Here is a 17687-nt window from a genome sequence, read left to right as displayed (position 1 = left end):
CTCTCCCTGGGGCTTGGAGGTTGAAAAGCCACAAGATCCCCAGACACCAGGGGAGAGGGACAGACAGACGCTGCTGGCTGGGAGGACACGGGGACAAATGGGGTGACAGACTGAAATGCTGCCTTGGCAAGGACCTGGGAGGGGTGGGTGAGGGGGGGGAGACAGTCAGTGCAGGGGTGATTTACACACACATTATACACAGAATAACTTTTCTAACAGTTAAGGCAGCTGAAACTGAATGGCTGACATGCACCTGCAGCAAAGATGAAAAACAGTTGCAGAGGTGGAAGGATTAGTAAAATCAGTTAATTACCTGGAGACAAGTGCAGGTTGCTGGGTCTTACGGAGCAGTTTGTCCACCAACATCTCCAGGCACTTGGCCTTGCTGGAGTTCATGGCCTTCACGTGGGCTCCATCCTGCCAGGGCACCTCTGGATGGCACCTGCTGTGCCACACAGCTCAGTGTCACCCACAAACCTGGCCAAGGTGCCCTCGGTCCCACTGTCCCTGTCACCAACAAGGTGTAAAGCAGCACCAGACCTGGACAGAGAAGTCTTTCTGAAAAAACAGTTCCTAAGGAACAGTGCAGTAAGGGCAGATCCCAAAACACTGTAGATTTTTCTGATAAAAAGCTATGAGTCCAGAGTTTACACTCATTTTTATTGAACTGTAAGACATTAAAATACTTTTCATCTTTAACACTTTGGCCATTTCAGCAAGTTTTCTTACAAAAAGTTTCTGTTCACCCTAAGATACAAAAGTCAATCTACATCTCTCAGCACAGCCACCACAGACAGGCACACACACCCATCCCACCTGGCAGTTGATGTATTTAAATACAAAGTCCCACATCCTTTAAAAGACATAACTACAGGCACAGGAAAGGCAGGAGGCTGCTCCCACATGGTATCATCTCCACACAGGTTGGGGTTTAAGGACCAGTTGTACATACACAGAAACACTGTTCATCCTGAGGTAGGAGCTACGTATGCTGCCTGACCTGCAGGAGACAGACCTGCACAGCAGCCTGCAGAAACAGGCAGTGCCCTGAAAATCTCCCATCCAGCACCAACAACTCTGCTCCCTCCCTAGAGGAGCTTGTTAGAACAGGCAACTGTCTGTGCCAGGTGTAGAAAGAACAACTCAAACACCAGATGCTCTTGGAACTGAAACTCTGAGCTGACACTTTGCTGGTTTTTGAAATTGTTCTGGGAACAGTTCCTGTGGAACACCAAGTGCAAGACAGGCCTGGACATGAAACCAGTTTTGATGTTGAACAAATGAAACAACCAATAGGAGGAAAAACAGGGATTCAAGCCAGACTGAATGTTTTGATCCAGCCTGAGCCACAGACACAGAATTGGAATTAGAGAAACAAGATTCTGTCAGAAACTTTGTAGTTTCTCTTGAGGAAGCCATGAACAATGGCTGCTTACTCTGGGTGTCCTGGAGACACGGTCACATGGAGGGTCACATCTTCCTCTGGCAGAAGAAAGGCCAAAGTCCTCAGGGTATTTCAGCCTGAGCTGAGCGACAATCCAGCTTGTGCTGGTAGCTGCACTTGGTGTTGGCAGAAGAGCAGTTGCAGAGGAACAGAATAATGGTCCCATTCTGCCATTTGCAGGAGGATGAAGACCACACCTTCTGGTGTCTTGCTTCTGAAGAACCTCAGTGCTGCAGATCTGGACTTTACCTGGGATATATGCAGTGGTCCTGAGCCGTGCCAGGACTGTGGCTCCAGCCATAGGTGGGCAGGGGCAGGACAGACAGACAGATGGACAGCTTTCATCTCCTGCTGGCAGCGACTGCCAGGCCTGCTTGGCTGGAGGGGGGAGGATCACAGAACTTTAGGGGATGCACTCTCAAGACCTAGAGGTCTAAATCTCTGCCACCTTAAAGGGCCCCAGAAGCTGCACCTCCTCAGGCAGTGCCCTCCAGCAGCTGCTTTGCCTAACAGTGAGAAAACAACCCCTTAAACCAGAAAATGCAAGAGGCCCCATAAGAGCTGATATTTATTCCATCCTAATACCTAAAGCTACAGACACTGAGCAGGAATTCTTTTCTCACCTAGAGGCAGACACTCCCCCTGCCCACCTCAGTACTTCTTGAGGCTGTAGGGCAGCCCCAGCATGGCCTTGGCAGCGGGGATGGGCGGGGAGCTCCAGACGGCCGAGCTGGTGCGCTTGAAGTAGCGCGGTTTGCTCTTGTAGAAGATGTCCTCCAGCCTGGGGCTGGGGATCACCCCGAAGACAGCGTCCACGTTGGGAGGGTTGCAGTACTGCCTGACCACAGCCTGGCTGAGCTGGCTCCCTGGGGAAACAAAAGATGGAATGTTCATTCATGCTTTTTAATGGGAATTGCTGTGCAGGCTGTTGCCACACATCGTGTCCCAGCTCTCCTCACTGCTGGTCCTGCACAAATAGGAGAAATCCTGCAGAAGTGGATGCTTTCAAGCACCTTCTTAAGCCTAAAGATTCCCCATGGATCACTTGGAGGGTGAATACTGGTGTACTGAATTCTGTCCAGGAACTACACTAAGAGGCAAGGTTTCCCAGTGTTTCTCCCTGTGGATACCATCAGTTCCCCTGGGGTAGGTGGAACATGAGATTATAGAACTGGGTATTTCAGAACCAGAACAACAGCCAATCTGAAATCTGGGCCAGGACATCTGGCAGGATTTTGGTTTTTAAAGCCAAATCAACGCTGAGCAGGCTCAAGGCCAGAGCACTCATTCATAATTATTTCCTCCACGTTGGCAAAGGGACAGCAGCAGCTCTGGTGGGGCATCTGAAGGGCTGGTTTTCCCTGCGCTATCCTAAGGGCTCAGCTCCCCAGCCCCCTGCTGGAGATGAGCGCTTAACTACAGCGTTCAAAGGAAAAGGAACTGGGCAAAGCCTCACACCAGGTCTCACCACCCTTTGAAGCAAAGCTGCAGAGGGTTCCTGGGGGTCTCAGCCTGCCAAGACGTACCAGTGGCCCAGGCAGGGATGGGCTTGCGGGGCTGGCTCTCGTCATCGGTGGAGTCGTCGCTGTTCAGATCCATCCCATAGTTGTTTGCATTTATGATGGGGGGCTTGGGAGCCTTCTGAGCCTGGGGAGTCAGCTGGTAGGAGGTGCAGGCTGGAGGGTTCTACAAGACAAATACATTCCACAGGCCTTGGACACAACACCCAGCCACGCTCCGAGCTGCCATGACACTTGTCAGCTGGAGCACCTCAAACTTCCCTCCTTCCTCATCACATCCCTGGAAACCTCAAGGATGCCAGCTCCAAAGAACTGACCCAAGAACTTGACCCAATCTCTAAACTTTTGACCCAAGTATGACTTCTGATTGCCTTCTCCTGTTTAATTAGGCTGCTTAATTGGCTGTGTAGGACAGGAACAAGGCAGCAGATACACCTGCTGTGCCCAACACAGTTCCCCTGTGCCCAACAAGGCTGAAGTGGAGCAGTCACTCCCTCAGCGCTGGAGCTGAGCACTGTGCTTTGAACACCCTGCAACCAACTGCTGGGCTTGTTGGAGAGTATTAACCTGATGGGCACCACGCAGAGAAAACACACAGCTCAGGACAGGCTGCAGTGCAGTTTTTGTGGGAACAGCAGGACTGAGAAATCCAAGTGACGAGGCAAAACTTAAAACTGCAGATTTCACCAACCACGAAACACATCTCCAGAGAGCTGGGAACAGCTTTTCTTCCCCAAAAGAAGCTGCCTTCACAGCTTCGTGTCCATTCATATTAACTTGTACTTTATTTGGTTTTGCATTTAAAGATTAAAATACTTAGCTTTGCAAGGAGATGAAGATCCATATATTGGTTTCCAATGCCCAAGACATTTACATTCAGCCGCAGGTTCCCATCTGCATCCAGGCCCAGATGCCATCCTGTCCTACAGACTCTGCTGCCATCCTGTGGCTGTTCCCACCCCTGAACTCCAGTCTCACCATCTCAGCATCTCTCCTTGCCTGGGAGGTTCCTCCAGCATTTAAGGAGGAGCTTGGAAAGGCAAGGCCACTTCAGCAGCCACTGCCTTACCCTGACACAAAAGCTGCTTCCCGCCCCAGAAGTCATTTCAATACTCAAGGCCACCGGGAGTCAACCTCAGATAACCAGAAAAGAGTTCGGAGAATCCCTTTGTCATTGAAAGGGAACATTCAAAGCAGAGGATAAAACTGTCCTTTGTAACAGCAGGTCAGTGCTGGAACCAAAGTTCTCTGGTGCCACCATCCCTTAGAGACACTTCAGAGAGCAGAATTACCTCTGTGTTTGCCAGGTGCTGTGCCTGAGCTAGGTCTTTAGCCTTTTGCTCCTCTAGCAGTTTCTTCTGTTCTTGCTCCTGCCTCTCCACCTCTGCTAGCTTCTGCTCCTGCTGGCAAGCCATCACAAGCCAATTAATCTAATGAACTAAGCTCTGCTGTTAACCCAGGGATCCAGGGGTTTTTTTTGTGCAAAAAAACCCCACATCTAAGCATCTAATTGCAAGTCTTGGTTGCTTGTGATGCTGAGGAGCACTCAGCAAGGCAACAGCTTGAGCTTCCCTCAGAGTGGCACAAATTGACCTCCCCAATTAAGAGTAATAGTTGCCTCCTCTGGTAATGCTTTGGAAAACCTGCCACTGATTTTATCTTCAGGATACAAGCATGAGAAACCAGATGACCATCCGCAGATGGAAAAGTCTACACTGCTGATCTTTGCCTCTTTTTAGACTCATAATCAGTATTTTTAGAGGCCAGATCACCCCCTTGTACAGTAACCATCCCCAACAGGTCACTGGAATCTCGCCCTGCTTTTTCCTGCTGAAGCCAAAGGAAGCCAGAAGGCTGCTAACTCCAACAGCAGACATCCAGAATCCAATTAAATAAACCCCACCCAGTTCCAGCAGCAGGAAGGTTGCACAGAGCTCCACCAGCAGCTGAGGGGTCATTCCATGAAGCCAGCAGAGAGCAAGGGGTGTGCAGGGACACAGGGATCCCCCCTGGAATTCAGCTCCCTGGAGGCAGCTGGGCAGCTGCTGCCACTGCACTGACACCACAGCCACAGCCAGTCCAGGCCAAGCCCAGACAATTCCCACCCAACTCTTCCAACTTTCTGGTCTTCCTCACAAATTGTCTTGGATATGCCAGCTGTCCCAGATCTCATATAAACCAAAAAAGCAGCAGTCCAAGTAGCAAAAGGTTTGCTACCAGTCTCCAGCAATTACTGTGTGCAAATCCTTCAGGAGGCACATTCCAAAAGCTACCTGAACCCCCCTGGGCTTTGTCTCTGTGGAAAACATATGCTGTGAGTTAAGCAAAAGCCTGAGCCTCCCTGCTGCAGCTGCTTTAGTCCCACAGCTTGGACTGCCAGGGCAGTAACAGTTCCCTCTTCAACACCACAAGCAAAACCACCTGCTTAGTTATCCCTGCTGGCAGGACCCTGCACGTGGGATCCTGCTGAAGGTGGCACGAATGTAACACTGAGGTGTTGCTTCTGAAGGGTCTGGGATTGCTGTTGGATATCAAGAGGTACAGATACATCTGGGCACAGAAAGGGGGAAAAGCCAAAATTCCCTTCAGTTGTGCGTGTTCTGTCCCTTCTCCCCATGCTGCTCCCCCAGGAGCAAGCAGGCCTGCCTCCCCCCTGGGCAGAGCCCCTTCGCTGCCTCCACAACTGGCTCCTCAGGTTCTTGATGGCCCCACAGTTCAGCTGCTCCCAACACAGATGGCTACTGAGGCCAGGTCCCTGAGGCTGCACCCACCTACCAGACAACAATGCTTACCTCTTTATTCACCTCCTTGTGGAGCTGCTCCTTAGCAGCCAGTGCTTCCTTCTGCTGACAAGCAGCCTTCTCCTGCTGGTCACGCAGCCTGAGAACCAGAGTAACAGACCATCACCCTCCACACCAGGCAGGGGAACCTTCCCAGCCATCTCACAGCTTTCCAGAGTGTTTCCACCACCCTTCCCACATTATCAAGCCCAGAATTTCCTCTTGGCAGCTCAGTAGCCATGATGGTCCAGAGCTGTGCTGACAGCACAAAGTAGCTCTTCACTGCTTGGGCTTTTCACTGCTGCCCTCAGTTCCTGCTTCTTTTCAAAGTCTCAGCACAGAATTCAGCACAGAAATGGATACTGTCCTACCTTTCTGCCTGGATCCTCTCCTGTTCCCTCTTCCTCTCCTGTTCCCTCTTCCTCTCCTGTTCCCTCTCTGCAGCCAGCTGTCTCTCTCTCTCCTGTTCTGCCTGTCTCTGCTCAGCAATCTTCCTGGCACGTTCCTGCTCCTCTTCCTTCCTCTTCTGCATTAGTTCCTTGTGCCGACGTTCCTCCTCCTCCTGGAAAGTCAAACAAGACAATTCTTCACCTTCCATTGTACAGGAGCAGGCTCCAGATGAAAGGAGCAGGAACACCTCATTTGACCCAAGTTTCTAGCACCTATTCCCACAGCAGGGAAACAACTCAGGGCGACAGTCTCAGTGCTCCCAAGGGAGAGGAAACATCCCTCCAGCTGTTTCAGAGCTGGCCTTTCCCTGCCCACCACATACCCCAAATGGCCCGGTGGCCACCATGCCCTGGATCTCTGAAAGTTAAATATTTGCTGATCCACAAATTAAGGTCTTTAGTAAGAATCTGCCCAGAACTGCAGCAGTGTGGGTCTCAGCCACCACTGCCAGCTGCACGGGGGAGCACAACCCTGCAGGGAGCTCTGAGCACAAAGCCTCTGCTGCACCAACTGCCCCTCAGGTGGCTCCTGTAAAGCCTGTGGCAGGGAGTGGCCAGCCTGGCTGCAGGCAGGAGGAGAGGATGGGCTCCAGCCCGGACCTGCTGCAGAGCTTTTTGCCTCCTGGCCTCTTCGTCGTGCCTGCGCCGGGCCTCTGCTTCTTCCATCTTCCTGGCAGCTGCTTTCTTCTTGATCTTCTCTTCTGCCAGCCGTTCTTCCCGCACCTAGGGCACACAGAGCCAGCTGAACACCCAGGTCTCAGGCAGGACAACTCTCTGTGCACGTGGAGCATCAAAGCAGCAAGCCTCAGAGATGCAGAGCTCCCTCTGCATCTTCCTTTTTGGCCACCAGGAGCCAAGGGGACCCATGCCTTCTTTTAGAAAGATATTTAGGGAAATGACCCTCTGACATCCCCACAGAAAGAGCTGATCCTATTTCACTATTTGTACATCTAATCCAAAAGCCATCAGAATATGTTCTCAGAACCATGACATAAGAAAAGCAGATGGAGATAATTAAAGCAGACAAATGATTGCTTTGGCCACGTGTGCAAACTGAAAGTCTCAGATACAAGAAAGGGGCTGGAGGAATTATGTTTATTTTCACCTCTTCATCTATTAGTCAGATGGGAGAACAAGCAGATAAAGCCTCAGAGCCACTAGGCTGGCTTTATATACATAAAGCTTTTCTCCCATCTGACTAACAGGGCCTTAATAAAGCCCATTTAGATTAATAACTCTGGAAAATAAGGGCTTTCATCTGCCAGTTGCTGTAAGCAGGAGCAAGGCAGCACTCAGAGTCACCAAGTTTCTGGAAAGATCTTTGTTCAGTCGTTCCCCAGTTCCCCTCTGGAAGGCACACTCACATGGCATCACCTACCCCAACAGCTGATTTACTCTCAGACCAACTCTGCAGGTGTCCTGGGCCTCACCTTCTCAGTCTTCTCATCAAACAGAGCTATCTTCTGCTCGATGCGCCTCTTCCTCTCCTCCTCCATCTGCTCCGCCCGCTCCCGCGCCTGCAGCACCTTGCGCAGCCGCTCCTCGCGCTTCCTGCGGGCACAGCGCGGCCTCACCACGGGCTCCAGCCACAGCAGCTGCTCACAGCACACAGCCCAGGCCAACAGACACAGCCCTTGGGCAGCAGGAACCTCACTGACCCACACACACCATCCATTTAACCATCAGCAGTATTTTTAAGCTCCACCTGAGACAGGGGCCTCCAGACCCACTGGAGCAGCAGCCAGGACAGCTAACTCCTTGGCATTTGAGGTGGATACTGTGAGAGGAAACCCTGTCTTCGCAGTGTGACAAAGCCAGGGGAGGTTTTGCTGCACGTTTGGACTCTGCAAGGTGAGAGACCTGGAGAGGGCCCTGCAGGCATGGGGAGCATAGCCCAGGGGAGGCAGAAGGCAGAGACTCACAGCTTGGCCTCCTCCAGCCGCCGCTTCTTCTCTTCCTCCAGTTTCTGCTTTCTCAGCTGCTCAGCTTCGTGCTTTTTCCTTAGAGTCTCCAGTTTCTGTCTCTCCTTTTCCTGAGGTGGATTGAAATGTGATTATACCCACCTGCCAGGGCTGCTTCCCACCTCAGCATGTGCAGGTTAAGGGCCCTGAGGTGACACCAGGGCACAGCAGCTGGACCCCAGGACAGTAGCCAGCAGAGCTCAGGTGGGCTGTGGTGCGCTCAGGGATGCTTGGGAACAGCTGCCATGGAAAACAAGGCAGTGATGTTAAGCCCAGAGAGCAAGAGAAGCTGGGAAGTTCAAACAGAAGCACCAGCCCCTGTGGCCCAGGCAGCTTCTGCAGTGCTGGCAGGCACACAGCATGGGTCTGTTGGTGAAAGGACCTAAAAAAGCAGAGCAAGTGCTTGGCACTGCTCCCCACTCCCTGCAGGCGGTGCAGGGGCAGATGGAGCTCTGGGAAGCACCTTCCTTGCTGCAGCCCCGAGCTCCTGCTGGCAGCTTTGCTCCCCACACGGTGGTCTCATGGCAAACACCCCCCTTCAGCCACCCCACAGGGCACTGCTCCCCCTCCTCAGCCCCTCACTCAGCCTGTGTCTGTCAGAGCAGCCTGACTCAGCTTGTCTGCAGCCACAGCAGCAGATTGAAATAAACAATTCAGTGCCAGATCTGATCCTGCAGATGCCTCATCATGACAAGCCTGTCTCAGTACAAACCCATGAGATGTTAAACAGATCAGCTTACCCTGGGCTCCATGTTGTCAGTTATATAGAAACCTCAGCTGCAGCATTCACAATCCCCCTGATTTTAATTTCCCAGCTTTCATTCCTCACTGTTACTTGCTAAAACCATGAGGGAATGCTACAGTAAAAGCCTAGAGTCCAAATCAGAACTCTTCAGGAAGCTGCCTAATCACAGTTTTATGTATTTATCTAAGTATAAACAGCTTAAAGTTACTGTTAGTTTAATATGGCTTGAAAAGTTTCTTTCATATCTGCACTCCAACTTAGACACTCATCAGACACATACTAGCTTACCAGAGTCTGATCTTACCTTGGGATTGGACTGGACAGGAGTGTTGTACCTGATGAAGGATTTTATGACTCCAGTTCTCCCCACAGAGCTTGGTGTCATGAGGAGCTGGTTCTTCTGCACCGTGTGCAGGAACGTCTTGAAGGGACGCACAACCTACCAGAGGGATGCCAAGAGTGAACCTCAGGAGCCTGAGTGAGAAGCAGGTCTTGGTGAAGGACATGGGGGTTGCAAGGATCTTACTTTGCTGGCTGGGAAGGTAGGGGACGGGGTCTTTCTTCTCAGAGGAGACAGGCCCCCCTCTTCTGCCTGCTGGCTGTCATAGCGGTCATCCACAGCTCTCTTGTAACTTGGCTTTCTCCTGGGACAAAAACAGTCCATGATACATGACAAATCCTCCTAATTGTCTCAGGATCATAGAATCAGCAAGGTTGGTAAAGACCTTGATCAAGTCTTTGATCATCAAGTCCAACCATCAGCCCTACAACATCTAACCAATAAGCCATCCCCTGAAACACCACGTCTACCTGTTTTTTTAGCACCTCCAGTGCAGGTGCCTCCACCACCTCCCTGGGCAGCCTGTTCCAAGAACTCATCACTCTTTAATCTTAAAGACATCTTTCCTAATATCCAACCTGAACCTCCCCTGGAGAAACTTGACCCCATTTCCTCTTGCCCTATCACTGGTCACCATGGAGAAGAGCCCAACACCCACCTCCCTACAACCTCCTCTCAGGGAGCACTGAGGTTTCCCCTCAGCCTCCTCTCCTCCAGGCTGAACAGCCCCAGCTCCCTCAGCTTCTCCTCATCAGACCTGTTCTCCAAAGCCCTAGATGCCCTTCTCTGCACCCTCTCCAGCAGTCAGGTTTAAAGAGGATATAAAACTATCAGAGCTTGAAAGATATTTCATTGAATATGCACAAATAGTTACCTAATAACATTCCTAATGTGACAGAAGATACAAATTAAATTCCTCTCTTCATACAGGCAGAGAAAAACCTACTGCAAGTTTCCCAGTAACAGAGGCTGGAGCCATTTAACAATGTTTTAGCATTGAACCTGCTCTGAACCAGACTGCAGATCTCCAGGGGCACCTTTCAAGTGGAATGATTCTACCAACATACCTGGCACTCTGGGGTGGTTCCTGCATCTCCCCATTCTGTAAGTTGGTTTCTGAAAGAAAACAGCTACACAGTTAATTCTAGCAGAAAAAAACATCCCTTCCAACACAGCTTTGAAAGCAGACAACCAATTGAGCAGCTTGCTAAAGAGCAAAAAACCCACTCTGAGTTACACCCAGGACCTTTCCAGCACCTTTCAAACCAGAAACAGGGAGCACAGCAAAGCTGTCTAGTGACCTGCACTGATCCTGCTGTTGTGCTCTGCACAGGCACAGAGCAGCTGCTTGCTGCAGAAATGGGGTTCAGCTGGACCTCCCACACCCTGCAGAACACACATCCCTCCTGTGAGCTTCCCATACTCCTGACATCTATTTCCACACACTTCCCAGGGTGGAAGATAACTCCAGCACAGAAATTCCTAACTGCAAATCCTGAAACAAATTCTCGCTTGTCAGGGGTGAGATAAGCCTTTCAAGCTGGGCTTTTGTTAACCAGCCAGTCTTTCAAACTCCCCAGTCAGCCTCCCAGCAAAATGGTGACTTTTTAAGACCCTGCCACAGAACTAACTCCTCTGGAAGGTACCGTTGCTGCCCGGATCCTGCGGCTGCTCGTTCCTGCCAGCGGTTTGGGAGCGAAGGGACATTTGTGGACTTTGGGGATTCTGCAGGAAAAGCAAATGGGTTTCAGCAGAATTTCACACAAAACCAGACAATTCCTGCTTCCAGTCGTGGTGTCATTCTGAAGAGAGCTGTAGTTCTGTCTGCAGCACCACCAGAGAATGCAAAGCCCCATGCATGGTACAAAGCACTGGTGCTAGAACCTCAGTGAAGTTCCTCCCTCCCAGGGTGCACAGGCCTCAGGGCTCATTGTGTAGGACCACGGAGGCAGAGAACAAGCTGGATGCTGTGATCCCTGCCATCCCTGCCCAGGACACACAGCCTGTGCATGTCCAGGCAGCCAAATGCTGCCCCCAGCACACACGAGTGGGGGAGTGGAAGAGAGGAGGAAGAACTAAAGGAACAAGCAAGAGGAAGGGACCTCCCTGACAGCCTGAGGTGCCCTTGAGGAACCAGTTCACTGCTCTGCACGCAACAGAAAGTCACCAGCCTGCAGCAGTGTTGAAGCCGAGTAAGGCAGCTCGATCTGTTCCCAGCACAACCACCAGTGCAGCCAAGAAAAGGCAACAGGCAATAGTGGCAGGTGATTCTCTCCTCAAGGCACATGTGGCAGGAGGGAGTTGTGGATGCAGCAGGGAGGTTGGAACCTGATGATCTTTAAGGTCCCTCCAGCCTTAATGATTCTATGACTCCATCTGGGTGAATCCCCTGATGTGGGGGCAGCAGAAGCTCAGGCAGTAACAGAACACAAGTACCTGCCACAAGGGATGTGCTGCCTCAACTGAACACACTCATAAACTATTAAAGACAAAAGCATCCCAAGCTGCCAGTGCTGGCCTGGCAGAGCAGGGCCGCGCTCATTTTACTTCGCAGCAATGAATGGACAAGCAGGGAGACAAACAGCTCATTGCAGTGATTTATCCCTTTGTTATGATGTGCTGCTCTCTGCCTGTGCACTTGCACCCCTGTGGAATTACTTCTGTTGTGCTAATGGGTTATGTGCCTGGCAGAGCAGGCAGTGCAGGCATTAATTGGCTCCCCAAAGCCTCCTTGACCAGCGCGCAGGCTCCAGGCACAAGGGAGCTGGGGAAAGTATGGAAACCATCCCCACTTCCCAAAGCTCCCGTGGGGTGTTGCAGTGACACCACCCACAGCTCCCAGGGGACACCTCAGCAGAAACCAACACACCCCCAGCTTGCTGAGGAAGCTGCTGATGGACGGACCGACAGACCCGGTGACGCAGGCTAAGAACAGGACAGGCTACAAGGTGCCAAGAGAGGTGGCACGGAAATAAAGCATGAGGAGCCAGGGCAGGTCCTGGGCACTGCAGGGGCTGCGCTGCACTTAGACATTCATCAGGGCACAGGACACACGAGTCCTCCCTTCACACACCTACAAAGCAGCCTGTTTGTTTTTCCCCTCCTTCCCATTTTCTCTCCAAGCTTTTCTACAACTGTAACTCAGGCAAGCTCAACTCCAGGGGCACTAGAAAAATGAGGTTTATTTGAGCTTTTGCAGATCCCCTGACAAGCACACCACACAGGCACACACAAACCTGTCCTTGCTTACTGAAGTGCTTAAGGCCACAGAGCTCCATTCCATTAATTCAGTCTTTGCTTATTGAATTTTTTTCTGAGCAAAACACTGACATAATCCTGGGACTTCTTCCTCAGGAGGGCAATGGGAATTGTGCAGGGATATGTTCTGACCTGAATGATATTTACAAATTTTCATGGTGGTCTTAAGACAAACTGAAAAGCTCTGAATAATCTGCAGGACTAAGGAAAAGGTCAAAAGCTTTAAAATAACAGAAATAGTAATAGTGTACAAACGGAAAAAAGCTTCCCTGAATTATAAGAAGGTTATTTATCTGTAGAGATCCAGGATTGAATTTTTGTATAACTGGTCTCTAGCAAGAGGATGAGAAGCCAGAGAGGAGTGGACTCTGACTGCCAGCAACACCCAGGCTGGTGTGCAAGGCTGGGGTGCAGCAGCAGCCCCAGTTACACTCAGTGATGCAAAATGAGAGAGGAATGCTGCTCTCTAGCCTTGGCTTTTAAAGCCTCTGGGGTTGTAACACTGTACTGACAGAACACCCCTCCTTGCATCCAAATCAAGACTCAGGTCCCATGTGCTTCTTTTCCAAATAAAACTTTACTGGCTTTTGTTTTGCCAGTTCTGGAACATTATTATTAAAACAGACTTGACAACCTCACTCTCTCTGGTCCGTGTACTGGAGCCTGGGAGGGGATGGACAGGCTGGTGCCTTCTTTATGGCAGCACTGCTCTGTGGGTCAAGCCCAGGGACCAGGACCAGAGCTCCCAGTAAGCAACAGGAGGGGTTTTCAACACCATTTGCTCTCAAGTCCACACAAACAGAAATGCTTTGAATCTCTGCTCAAACCTTACCAACTTGGAGGGGGTACAAGGTCCAGGAGGAGGCCTGGGGGAAAAAAGAAAAGCAAAAAGGCAGCTGTTGAATAACATCAAGGGAACTGGGAAGGCACTAGTGATCTGTGAGCAGTGCATTGTACACCAATAACAACACGGTAAAAAAATTCCTCTGAGCTGGGTATTAAGGATAAAGAAATACTTTAAAGCAGCCTCACCCAGTTTTCAGAACTGTTTCTTCCTCCTCTGGCACCTCTCCAGAGCTGGAGGCTGCAGGGAAAGAAAAATTACAAAGCTGTAAGGTACAGGTGAAGGCCAAGGCTCTTTTTGCAGGAGCAAGGTACTCCTGGCTCCCAGAGGCACTTGCTGCTCTCCTGAGAGCTGCCCACACTCAGCCACGCTGCTGCAGGCAGAGCAGCCAAGGGAACCCAAGCAGCAGCAGAGAAATGCTGCCTGCAATTTTAATGTCAGAAAACAGATGTTGTCAATTATAGATGAGTTCAAAGTGATACTCAACAAGCTCGCATTAAGGGTGAAGAGCTCTGGGCTCAGGGCCATGCCCAGACATTAGCAGTAGTTAAAGGCAGCATTATTTACAGGCAGGGCTGCTTCCCGCACAGCATTCCAGCTGGCTCCGTGGCAGCAGCTTCCAGGGACCAGCGCCACAGAAGCTGCTCTTAATCATGAGGAGCACTTGGAGGAAGCACAACCAGTGCTGCACACACCCCCAGCACAACCTGCTGCTCAGCAGCCCACTGGGGTACTGGGACTCCCAGGCACTGCTGAGCTCAGCTGGAGCTGCCTGAAACATCTCCGTTCCTCTGCTTACATCAGGAATTCTGACCCAGCAGAACAATCGTGTTAGGTAGGGCAGAGAGAAGAAATCAAACCCTTAAATCCCCCAGGCAATGCAGAGCTGGACAATAAAGACTGATGGTAAAACTGCCTCAGTGCCTCTTCAGTCCACAGAGGAGCAGACCTCCCTGCATTCACAAACCCACACCATGCTCCACACTGCCCTGGGGCTGAAGACACCCACTACAACAGCTAAATTGGCAAAAAAACACTAAAGTGCTTCTCCAAATATATCCCTGTGCAGCAAAACCAGGACAACTCCTCAAGAAAAGTCAGATTTATCCAGCACAAGTCCCCCACAGCCAGGGGGCTGCAGATGAACAGGCCACAGCAACCTTCCTTCAGCTCTTACCCCCCCTCAAACCAAGCAACAACTGTGAAAGAGCCCTGCTCTTCTCAGCACCAAACCAGGTTTCCTTCTTCCCTCAGCTTGAGGCAAGAGGGGTTAGAGCCATTACTCTGCTCTCCTGCACTAAACCCAACACTTGTATTCCAGTAGCACAGAAGAACATTTGGATGTTTGTCCTTCACCAGGATCTGCCTCTGTAGCAAGCTGCAACAGTCTGGAAGACTTGTAATAAATTTACAAAGTTGTGCCTCAAAATCCCCTTCTCAAAAGAGAAGCTCTAGAACTGGCAGCCAGACCCTGTTTAAAGGTAGGTGAATCTGGGAGAGCTGCATCACTTCCCGGGAAACACACTGGCTTTCACAGGAGCACCTTACCCTCCTGAGCCCACCCACAAAGCCCACCCACCAGCTTCCTCCTTGGCTTTGCCACCACAGCAGCTCAGGGCACATTAAAGGACATTCCACAGGCCAGGAAGCAGCAGAGCTGCCTGGGTTCCTCGGTTCACACAGGTCTCTAGGAAGCCAGGTAGAACATCTGGGCTTGCCTGGCCCAGGGAGATCAGCTGCTGCACCCACACAATTGGCCCCACAATATTTTCCTTCAGCAGCCAAGAGCAGGAATCAAGAGGAGGAGCAGGAAAGGTGCCAAGCAGGCTCCTCTGGTACATTCCCACTTACCATCCACACAACTGGAGGACACAGATGACTTCCGAGCTGCCCTACTCTTGGCCATGGTCCTGGTCACAGATCTCCGGACCATGCTTTCCCTCTTGGTGGCAAGGGAGTATTTCTCCAGCAGGGAAGTTCTGCGAGTCAGGGAAGTTCTGCCCATCAGGCTCCTGCGCACGGAGCGGCGGCTCAGCCTGGAGCCCTTCGGAGTCCCGGGGGTGTCCCTTGGGTGCTGGGGAGGCTCCTCACCAGCCCCCTCTGGTACCCGGGCAGGGTCACCTGCTTCCTCCAGCCCAGACTCTTCACTTATAACGAAGGTGGCATTTGCTGCCTGGGCTGCCTTCAGCCCAGCCTCGCCTTCTCCCGCATCCTCAGCCCCGGGGGTGTCAGGGACCGTCAGCCCAGAGGCTGCAGGTGCAGTGGGAGATCTGGCCACGCTGCTTTCCTGGGGAGAGCTCGATGGGGTGGTTGTGGAGAGCTGCTCTGCTGGCTTGGAGGTGCTCTTCTGGAGGTGCAGCTCAGCACTCATGCGATCACCAACACTGAGGCCTATGGAGGGAACCTGCCTTTCCCCTTGCTGGGCAGCTAGGGTCTTGGGAAGGAGCTCTGAGCTCTTAGCAGAGGTTGCAGCCTGGGATCTTGTCACACGTCGAGGAGGAGAGACCTGTTTCACCTCAGCCATGATGAGTTCCAGATTTTCTTTATTCTGGACTCTCTGAGAACGTCGTGAGGATCCTCGTGTGGAGGGTCTTGGTCTGAGGCTGCTGTTCCTCCTCCTAGATAACCTGGCAACAGAGACAGCATGCCAGGATGGAACCGGATCCAGGAAAGACCAGAACTCCCACCAAAACCATGCCCTTGGAGCTCCCTGACTGCAGCACAGGGAGCAGCACCTCCCTGCACCCCTGTGTGCCAGGCCCCATGAGACAGCCTGCTGCTGTGCCACAGCCCTGTGCTGGGGACAGCACAAAGCTCCCAGCTCTGCCAGGCAGCACTGGGGACACACAAGAATACAAAGATGATGAGGGTACTGGAGCACCTGTTGTGAGGAAAGGCTGAGAGACCTGGGCCTGTATGTCTGCAAAAGACTGGCAGGGGACCTGACCAATGCCTGTGATATCTACAGGTGTCAGGAGGATGGGACCAGACTCTTCCCAGTGGTGCCCAGCAACAGGTGAGGGGCAATGAGCACAAACTGGAACATGGGAAGTTCCATCCGAACATAAGGAAAAACTTATGGACTTGGAGGGTGATGGAGCACTGGAACAGGCTGCCCAGGAGGGTTGTGGAGTCTCCTTCTCTGGAGATATTCTAGCCCCAGCCTGGACATGATCCTGTGCTACCTGCTCTAGAGTAGGGGGTTGGACTAGATGATCTGAGAGGTCCATTCTGAGCCCCACCAGGCTGTGGTTCCGTGAAACAAAACTAAGACACCTGGGACAAGCCCTTGGAGAGCTGAGTGCACACAGAGCTGCACAAAGTGGCTGACACAGAAAGTAACAGATGCCTGTGATGACCTTAGAGCAGAGAGAGGGAGGAAAAGAACACAGAGACTGAACGGGTGACAACGGCCACGCTGCTCGCGAGACCCGCGCTGTCCTGACGTGCTCCGGCCACCAGGCCGAGGGCTGGGAATGCGACGCCTGAGGAGGGAACGTCACACACCCGCTGCGGGGAGGCGATTAAATCCCCGGGGCCTGTCGCGACGGGTTCTTTCAGCCCCCCACGAGCTAAGGGAAGCCCCCGCACTTGACCCTCAGCCCACCCACCCCCTCCCCAGCGGCACTTTCCCAGCTGCAGAGCCCGGCGGGCCTACCGCTTCCTGCCCGGCTGCGGGCTCTCCTCCTGCAGGGCGGACAGGCGCTTCCTCCGCTGCCGGTTCTTCTGCGACGGCGTCTTGGGCATCAGCTCCGGCTCGTCGCTGTAGCCGCTGCGACAAGAAGGGGAGAGGCAGGGGGGTCAGGGCGGCCGGTAACGGCCCAAGGCGGGCGGCGGGGCCGGGAGGGGGGTGTTCCCACCTGCTGAACATCCTGGCCGCCTCCTCGCCGATCTCCGCCAGCCATACCAGGTGCGTGTCGTCCACCTGCCGCAGGTACTCGGCCAGCCGCCGGTTGCACTCGGCGGGCACCAGCTCCGGCCCCGCCACCTCCGCCATCCTCGCCTCAGGCCGCCAACCGCCCGCGCGCGCCGCGGATTCAAACCCAGCGCCCGCCTTCCGCCGTCACGTCACCGCCCCGCCAGCCTATCAGCGCCGCGCTGCGCCGCGCCCGGCCTTCCGATTGGCTGCGAGGCGGCAGGAGGGAGAGCTCAAACTCAGCTCCGCTCTGCTCGCTGCGCTCTATGGCGCTGGAGGACCCGGCTTGGGAGGCGGGAGGGGGGAGTGATGGACGTGGCAACTAGCCAATAAGAGCCCCCGTCTCAGGGGGAGCGCGCTGTGATTGGTGGAGGCTGAGATTATCTCGGGGCGGGCGGGGGAGGTGGTGTCAGGGAGGGAGCGGTGAGGC

The 17687-nt window shown here is 52.7% G+C and overlaps 1 protein-coding gene across 1 annotated transcript; it reads right to left on the bottom strand.

Annotated features, from left to right (window-relative positions):
- Positions 1 to 683: 683 nt before the first annotated feature.
- Positions 684 to 17338, bottom strand: INCENP (inner centromere protein). The gene is made up of 17 exons (XM_051620929.1): positions 17202 to 17338; positions 17000 to 17113; positions 15193 to 15968; positions 13530 to 13581; positions 13330 to 13363; positions 10886 to 10964; positions 10307 to 10355; positions 9426 to 9543; positions 9204 to 9338; positions 8116 to 8225; positions 7624 to 7744; positions 6794 to 6916; positions 6116 to 6306; positions 5748 to 5844; positions 4257 to 4364; positions 2971 to 3130; positions 684 to 2310 (listed from the first exon to the last, which is right to left on the bottom strand). The coding sequence occupies exons 1-17, from the start codon at positions 17336 to 17338 to the stop codon at positions 2096 to 2098; spliced, it is 2619 nt and encodes an 872-aa protein (XP_051476889.1). The 3' UTR covers positions 684 to 2095.
- Between the last annotated feature and the right edge of the window lie 349 nt (positions 17339 to 17687).

This window comes from Apus apus, chromosome 5, assembly GCF_020740795.1.
Source record: "Apus apus isolate bApuApu2 chromosome 5, bApuApu2.pri.cur, whole genome shotgun sequence".
In the NCBI taxonomy this organism is placed as follows: Eukaryota; Metazoa; Chordata; class Aves; order Apodiformes; family Apodidae; genus Apus; species Apus apus.
This window is presented reverse-complemented; position numbering and strand designations above follow the sequence as displayed.